Source organism: Olea europaea, unplaced genomic scaffold (assembly GCF_002742605.1).
Source record: "Olea europaea var. sylvestris unplaced genomic scaffold, O_europaea_v1 scaffold2826, whole genome shotgun sequence".
NCBI classification, from domain to species: Eukaryota; Viridiplantae; Streptophyta; class Magnoliopsida; order Lamiales; family Oleaceae; genus Olea; species Olea europaea.
In genome coordinates, this window is record NW_019246765.1 from 55,561 (window position 1) to 64,171 (window position 8,611).

Consider the following 8,611-nt stretch of genomic DNA (forward strand, 5'->3'; position numbering starts at 1 on the left):
AATAAAAAATAAAAGACCAGTCGAAAATCATGTTCATGAACGATAAAAATGAAATAAAATCAGATAAAAGGCAAGAGATGGGATGACAATCTTCTTTGCCTTAATTTCCCAATTATCCGGAACACCTTCCATTGAAAATATAAATTGGACTGGATGAGATAGGACAGGATAGGAGGGGACAAGATGGGACGAAATTAAGGCCCCATTTGGTAGAGATTTTTTGCCCCAAAAAATTGATTTTTTGACCGTTATTTTACTATTCAAGCCGTAATTTTTGACTTCTTCTCTCATATGTGGACCCCACTTTTCTTCTAACGGTCAAAAAATCAATTCTCAAAATTTCTACCAAACGGCCCTAAAACAGTTTTGCCAACCCTATATGAAATTTTATTTTTTTCCCCAAATTCCCAAATTTAACTTATTACAACCTACCCATTACCACTTGGAGCCCCGTCATGTTTCATTGTCTAACTTGGTCTCTCCAATAACGACACACATATACATCGCCGACGGCGACAGACAGAAACAAGCGACGTCTTTTTCCGGCGACGGGACGTAAATTAAAAGTCAAGAGATGAAGATTTTTGTGAAAACCCTGAAAGGCAGTCACTTCGAGATCGAAGTGAAACCGGAAGATACCGTACACCCACTTATCTCCTCTCACGCTCTCTTTATGCATAATATTTTCTGATGAAGTGTATAGAATATGTTAAATTGAATTAATTTTTAATTAGGGTTACGATATTGCTGTGGGTTTTGGGGTTCTGGGTTTTCTATTGTCTTGTACGGAATTTCTTCTCAAATTTTCACTGTTTTGGTCTTGAAATTCGTTTCTTTTCTTTCATTTTCTTTTTTTTCCCATCCCTACTGGCTTATTGCCTTGAATTTTCAATTTCAGTACAGATTCTCAATCTATGGTGGTGTTACTACGTGCTATTGCTCGCTGAACATTCTATCAAACTATGTTAATTGTTTTGAGTTTTCTGACAGTTAATTAAATCTCGTCAATTAGAAGGTGATAGTAAAAAAAATAATAATAATAAAAAAATTATGTCAATTGAAGTCTGAGTGGAAGGAAGTGGAGTGGAGAGCAAGGAAAAGTACTGGTGGTAATTGGCGTTTTGTTTACTATTAAAATATCTAAATGGGGTAATTGTCCAGCAGAAAGTGTTACTGCTATAGATCCCACTGTTTTCCTTATATTTTACCACTCAATCCTCTTCAGAAAAGCATTCACAATTCAATAATTATTTATTCTTCTTTAGTCATCTGAATCATCGATATAATCTTAACATTGTGCAAGTTCATAATGGGATCTTTGCAGGAACAAGCATTTTTTGTTTGGACAGATGATTTGCAACAGAATCTGTCTAATTTTACTACAGACAAATGTAATAATTAAGGAAGACGCTGAATCAGCATATCCTTGTCAGTTAACGTTGGCTCCACTGCATCTCATTTAACTAATACTCAGCCTGCCAAAGTATTTGACATGCTAAACATTTTTTGAGAATATATTCGTTTCTATGTATATTTTGCATTTTATGTAATTTTTCCTTAATCCTGAACCCCTTGTACTTAAAATTATAATTGACAGTCAATTATTTGAGTGGCTGGTTGTCACAGCCACATAAGCTTGTGTATTCAATTTTTTGGTTCTCTGTTAGTTTGATCTTTCTTGGTGGTTTATTAGGTGACAGTTGTGAAGAAGAATATTGAAACAAGTCAGGGTTCAGATGTCTATCCTGCTGCCCAGCAGATGCTTATTCATCAGGGGAAAGTTCTTAAAGATGAGACCACACTAGTGGAGAACAAAGTTGCCGAAAAAAGTTTTGTTGTCATTATGTTGAGCAAGGTACCTATTATCCATGTATCCAAACCCGTGACTTCCACATGATTAGCTTGAGAAGCATGAAGATCATATCAATAAGATCTGCAGATCATAGGTGTACAAGTTGATAGAAATGTATCGTCGCTAATATGATATAGGAGGACCAAATTGTCTAGAGTAGATGATCAAACTTTTTCAGCTACATTTGCCTATTGCACTGCAACCAAAGCAGTTTTTATTGGGTGTAATCCAATGCTTCCCTTCCCTTTCTTTACTTTTTTTGTTAAGTTGTGCGTGTGCACGTGTTGTGGTGTGGTGTGGTGTGTGTGTGTATCAGTGGCTGTGCCAATTTGTTGGTTTATTTATATATTTATTTTTTACATTTTAATTAGCTTTGTTTTATATAGGATGAAAATAGTATCAATTTCCTAGATTCCAATCTAATCTTGCATTTATTTCGAAAGAGAATTTCTTTAATAGGATAGCTTTTATACCTTCTTGTCACAACACTGAATTTTCAACTAATTATGTTTGCACTGTGTAACTACTGTAGAAGAAGGCTTCATCGAGTGAGGGTTCAACTGCATCTGCTACTCCTTCAAGTACTGTGAGTGCATCTAACACAATTTTGCTTGGTGTTTAATCAGTGTGTGCGTCTATATATATATATATATCTCACTAGTTTGGGCAAGGGATTGATATGGATTACTTACCTTTGGGAAATGGTTGAATAAAGTAAAAGTAAATAACATGCAATCACTCACATGCTCTTTTGCAAGATTGAATGTCTTTTCCTTGTAGCCCCCGTTTGGCCCTCATTTCATCGAGTGAGGGTTCAACTGCATCTGCTACTCCTTCAAGTACTGTGAGTGCATCTAACACAATTTTGCTTGGTGTTTAATCAGTGTGTGCGTCTATATATATATATATATATCCCATTAGTTTGGGCAAGGGATTGATATGGATTACTTACCTTTGGGAAATGGTTGAATAAAGTAAAAGTAAATAACATGCAATCACTCACATGCTCTTTTGCAAGATTGAATGTCTTTTCCTTGTAGCCCCGTTTGGCCCTCATTAATTTTGATTATAATGGGGGAATAGATTTTTTTTTTTTTTTTTAATTTGATGTTTGTAAAAGAATGGAGGTTTCAATCTGCGTGTAATATTGTTTTATTGAAGATTGTGTGGTTGAAAATAGGAGAGAGAAAATTTTAATTTAATTTGATGAGATGTAATGTGGGCCAAACGGCGGCGTATTTTCTAATGTATTATGCATTTCACCTTTGCACTCTTACAACCATGCATGCAATTGCTAATCTAGAGGGGGCCAAGCTAGGGGTAACTGGCCCTGAATTCGAAGATTTCAATTTTCTTTTCCTCCTGAACTTTGAATTTGGTACAATGCCTAAAGATAATGTGTTCATCTGCAGACTTCTTCAGACCCTACTTCCCCATACAAGAACATAAATCCCGTCAAAATTTATTTTCAAATTGGTAAAATAGCTGCCTCCACCATAGGGTGAAAAATACCCAAGATGTGTTTGCTGCCCTGTATTTAAATAGTAGATACTTCACTCGTTGATTGATTTGTTCTGGTAACTTTCTCAATGCTACATGTATTCGCATGTTATTGAGGTTATGAAGTAGACCTAATTTTGGATGCTTTTTTTTTTTTTTTGATAGATTTAATTTGTGTTAGCTGTTATTTGACATTGTACGCTTGTATAATGTTGCCAACATGTAAAATATTGTTATGTTACCTCGGTAACTAAGAAATAAAATCTAATTAGCTCTATAACTCTGACACTCCGTGTTGATACTGTCACTTCTCGGACACTTTGTCATAAATATTTTTCTTTTTTATTAAAAATATTATATATTTTAATTCAAAATTATTAGTAAATAACAAATATGTATTATTTTTAAAAGATTTCAATAATAAAAATTAATAACAAGTGTAATTCTAAATTTATATTATATAAATGAAGAATTTTTAGGAATTTAATCAGCGTGTTGGTGACACGTTGTGTCGGTATTTTTTATTTATTTTTTAAATCACGTGTGAGCATATTTAACACGTATCGTGTCGAACACGTGTTCGTGTCGGTGCATCATAGCTGATTAGGAGTGAGTTCTGTCTACTTGTGTTAACCATTGGGATGTCATTGAAGCCCTTGGCAGACTCACTAAAATAATTTCGTTTATATCCTCGAGGTGCTTCCTGTACAAATATAGTTCCTTGTATCTTACTAATGTGCCAAATCCATGATCTCGATAAAGGCTTGCATTTCTTGATGTACTATTACCTCAAGAAGGGAAGTTGATGTACATGTAAATGTTATTATGAAGTTTGCTTGCATTTGATCGGTGGGATGAGTACTAATTCTTTTCCTCTTTTCAGACCCAACCTGCATATAATACACCCCTGCCAACGCAGCCTGTAACGGCACCTGAGCTTCCTGCATCAACAGTTGTCCTGTGAGTTCCATCTCATTGGTCTAGTTTTCAGTTATGTAGGTAAAGAGATTCTTCTGTTTCAAGTTTTAGTTTAACCTTTTCAATTTCTATTGGATGTAGTGCACAATCTGTTCCTGCTGCGCCTTCTCCCCTTTCGTGAGTACCTATGTTCTTGAAGACATAACTTTCTGACGGTTCTTGCACTATTCAGTAATAATTTTTTATTTTTTATTTTTTGCCTTTTTTTTGTTCATAACAGTTCAGTGACAGATGTCTATGGTCAAGCAGCGTCAAATCTTGTTGCTGGAAGTAACTTGGAGGCTACTGTTCAAGAAATTCTTGATATAGGTGGAGGAAGCTGGGATAGAGACACAGTTGTTCGTGCTCTACGTGTCGCATATAACAATCCAGAGAGGGCTGTTGAGTACCTTTATTCAGTGAGTCTTCTCTCAAGGATTCTTCAACTTATCCAGATTTTACCTTTATGGTGACCACACTTTCCTTTTGCCAAAATGAAAAATATGACTGCAAGAACTGCATAGACGAATTCTTGTCCTCTGGTTTCTTGCATTGTTTATTGAGAACTGGAATTTCCATTCTTGTTTACTTTAGTTCCATCTTTTATAACCTAGGGGAAGGATTTTATTTCAGGGTATTCCTGAGCAAGCAGAAGTTCCTCCTGCAGGCCAACCTCCAGTGGCTCAACCTCCTGCTAGCGGGCAGCCTATGAATTCTTTGACACAGGCCACAGAGCCAGCAGTACCTTCCAGTGGGCCCAATGCTAATCCTTTAGACCTTTTCCCGCAGGCAGGAAATTTTTCTTACTATAATTTGATCTTCTATGAAAGAACGAAGGAAATGACTTCTAATTGGTTTTATCTTCTGGAACCAGGGCCTTCCAAATTTAGGCTCAAATGCAACTGCTGGCACCTTAGATTTTCTTCGGAATAGTCAACAGGTATGGAAGATGCTTTTCATCTGAAACACATTATTCTCTAAACAAAAAAAAAATATATGTTTTTATTATATTATTCATTCTTTCTTCACCTCTTTCCAGTTTCAAGCTCTGCGAGCCATGGTCCAAGCCAATCCACAAATATTGCAGGTACTGATTTTGGATATCCAATACACTTTCAGTTCAGGGGTTGTAATGCTCCTTTTTTCCTTGTAATGACACCATTCTTGGGACCTGCAGCCTATGCTTCAAGAGCTGGGAAAGCAAAATCCACAATTAGTGCGGTTAATTCAGGAGCATCAGGCTGACTTCCTACGCCTAATAAATGAACCAGTTGAAGGGGAGGGGTGAGAAGTTCTGCTATAGTTTTACCTATATCTTGGTCCACACTGCAACTTTCATTTGGTTATATGCCTTTATTATCATGTTCCTCTAGATCTGTGTTCCACCCTTAATTCTTTTTGCCTCTTCTCATGATTGATAACATAATTACAATAATGGTTTAGGAACATGCTTGGGCAGCTTGCTGAAGCAATGCCACAGACTCTGTCGGTCACAGTGGAAGAGCGGGAGGCAATTGCACGTGTAAGTTTTTCATTTCCTATCTAGTTCAATTTATGATAAATACGTAAATTACAGTTCATTAGATAATCATTTTCATCAACCATTCCTACTAGGTAACCGTAACTTGTACTGTTGTCTATGCTGATAGAATAAATTTGAAGTAACTTGATACTTAATTTTGAGATAATGTATGTTTAACAGCTAATATCGCATAGTTTTTGCTATTGGATCTCGATGCCACTCAGCGAATATTATACTCTTAAGATCTGAACAATACCAATAAGGCTGGACAAAACTTTCTTACCAACCCGAACCGAATCAAACCGACCTGAGCGGTTCTTTTTAAGTTAAATACCCAAACGGGTATATAAATCGGGAACTGATGGATTCAGTTTGGATCTCGGTTTTGTGTTCTATAGATCAAGAATCGAATCTCCCAAATTTTTTTACTTTAAATAAGCCAACTTATTTTATTTTTTTTGAAATAAATTCGCTAACTGATTATCATAAACTTAAGATATGATTTTCCTATTTCTAATTTCTACCAAGCACAATTTAATCAAATTAACATATGTTAGAAAAATCGAATTGAAAGTTCGGCTCCGCTTCTCTTTATTATTATGGGCTTGCTATTTTTTAATGGTTGTGATTTTAAAAGTCAAATCTATGAAGAACTCGATAAAAGGAGTCGTAAAAGATATCATGGGATTGAACTATGTTATTTAAGATTGAACATGTCATAACTAAAATTATGTAGCATTGTTGTAAATATAAAACAATCAATTATTGTACGGAACTTGGAAATCGAATTGAACCAAACTGAATGGAATAGAATCATGACAGTTCGATAATTAAATTTGGACCCGAAGATTCCACTTGCTAAATACCCGAAAATTTGGGTTAGGTTTGTTTCGGATCTAGACCATGTCTAAATACCGCCTTGTAAGCTTGCTGATTGTCAATTCAAATGCTTCTAGGTAGCTTTTATCCATTCCTATCCAAATTGGAATGGTAATTTATAATTAGTGAATGATGCTGAGAGTATTGCAATTTAGATTTAGTGCTTGTTTTGGGTTTCTTTACAAGTTGCTGAAATTATAATGTCATAGAAATGAGTGGTGGATAATTGGATAGTAACTGTAGATTCAATAAAATGTGTAGTTAAAATTAAAGTCTGACTTTGACATTAAATTATAAGGAACTTATAATGAAATTATGAAATGCAAACAAGACACGATGTTTGTTATAATAGTCTTCTCAGAATTTGTGGAATTCGTATGTTAATATTGCATTTTACTGTTGCATTTAGTGATGGGTGAATGGACATTTCTAAACATGTTACACTGGTCGTGCTGAGGTAAGTGTTCATCTATCCAAAATACATTCTGATATGTTGCCAATATTAACATCCTAATCTTCAGCAAGGCTTCTTGAATAACATTTGGCAAACGCTAATTTCTGACTTGAAGCATGCTTATTTGCAATCAGACTCATTTAAGTTTTGGTAACTATAATTAAACTCGGACAGTATTTATGCACCCCCCCCCAACCCCCCTCTCCTGGGTTACCAGCTCCTGAACTCTTGATGAAGGTATTATTTCACTGATAAGACACGTGCAGAAAAATAATGTATGGGTTGATGACTCACCTCCATAGTATTTTCCTCTTCTTTTCTTGTTTGTTTGTTTGAATCCTCAAGATATCATCAAAACCATGATAGAAGTAGAACAGAAAAAATGGCCATGTGATCTTTGTCTTCACGTATCTTAACAGTGTCACAATCATATGGAGCATTCTATTTCTTTTGCTGATAGGTAGTGCAAGTCATTTTCAAATCATGTATTATTCTTCTATGACAAGTAAATTATCAGTCACATCATGTTCTGCTTGTGACTAGCTGTTAATTTGATTTGCAGCTTGAAGCAATGGGTTTTGATCGAGCTTTGGTATTGGAAGTATATTTTGCTTGCAACAAGAACGAGGAACTCGCAGCAAACTATTTATTAGATCACATGCACGAATTTGATGAATGAAGCTGGTTCAAGTTACTGGATTCTTTTCATATTCATTTACTAGTCACTTCTTGTTTCCTTCTGTTATTTTGCAATGGCTTTTCATTGCCATATGGATTTTTATGGTTTTTTTCTAATGACTCTGTTCGTAACGGCTCTGATGAACAGTTTTTACTTTGGATACACAAGGTAGAACTGTTTAAATATTTGCCCTCTTATTGTACTTTCATGTCTCAATAGAAGCATTAACCGAGCCTTAGATGGCCTCTTATGACATGTTTGGTAAGTTGGATCGACCAATGTTGGGCAATAAAAGTACCCTCTGTTTTTTGGAAATCCATTGCATCCTTTACAGCGTAATCCCACCTCTTTTTTTTTTTCTTTTTTTTTTTTCGTTTTTTTGGCCAAAAATAATATGGGTGCAAAGGAATAATGACATGGCCATTTGGAATCACTTCGGTAGCGTTTGATAGTCATTGAAATTCCATGAAAAATGGAATTTCAATTCCATCTTCCACTTTTACATTATTAGATCCCCCCCCCCCCCCCCCTCCCATTTTTTTTTTTTTTTTTATTACCTAGAATTGAATTTCCATGTTTGGTGCCACATAAGCCATTTTCCATGAATTCAAGGAATTGCAATTCTCACCAAAATGGTGAGAATTGCAATTCTCGGTTATTGTAGCATTTTTTTTTTCGATTTTATTTTTATTTTTTATTTATTTTATTTTTTTGGCAATGGAAACAAATTCTAAGTATTATTGTAAAAAAAATATTTTCCTTTAATTA

General features: G+C 35.1%; 1 protein-coding gene across 2 annotated transcripts; it reads left to right on the forward strand.

Moving 5' to 3' along the window:
* Window positions 1-416: 416 nt before the first annotated feature.
* On the forward strand, window positions 417-8,098 carry LOC111384050 (ubiquitin receptor RAD23c-like). Of its 2 annotated transcripts, XM_023008264.1 has the most exons (13): window positions 417-640; window positions 1,694-1,855; window positions 2,385-2,438; window positions 4,236-4,312; window positions 4,412-4,447; window positions 4,551-4,728; window positions 4,943-5,098; window positions 5,184-5,249; window positions 5,349-5,396; window positions 5,487-5,593; window positions 5,753-5,831; window positions 7,120-7,167; window positions 7,727-7,824. In XM_023008264.1, exons 1-12 carry the CDS (start codon window positions 575-577, stop codon window positions 7,120-7,122), a joined length of 1,032 nt encoding a protein of 343 aa, XP_022864032.1. In that variant the 5' UTR covers window positions 417-574; the 3' UTR covers window positions 7,123-7,167; window positions 7,727-7,824. The 2 variants fall into 2 exon arrangements, with proteins under 2 accessions (XP_022864032.1, XP_022864031.1); XM_023008263.1 differs by lacking the exon at window positions 7,120-7,167 and having other exon boundaries at window positions 7,727-8,098.
* The last annotated feature ends 513 nt before the right edge of the window (window positions 8,099-8,611 follow it).

Bases quoted from the DNA above. Each gene is read 5' to 3' on its own strand.
- LOC111384050 (XM_023008263.1), top strand. From the start codon at position 575: ATGAAGATTTTTGTGAAAACCCTGAAAGGCAGTCACTTCGAGATCGAA. The intron at 4,729-4,942 runs GTGAGTCTTCTC...ATTTTATTTCAG, and splicing joins CTGTTGAGTACCTTTATTCA to GGTATTCCTGAGCAAGCAGA. The intron at 5,099-5,183 runs GCAGGAAATTTT...TTCTGGAACCAG, and splicing joins CTTTAGACCTTTTCCCGCAG to GGCCTTCCAAATTTAGGCTC.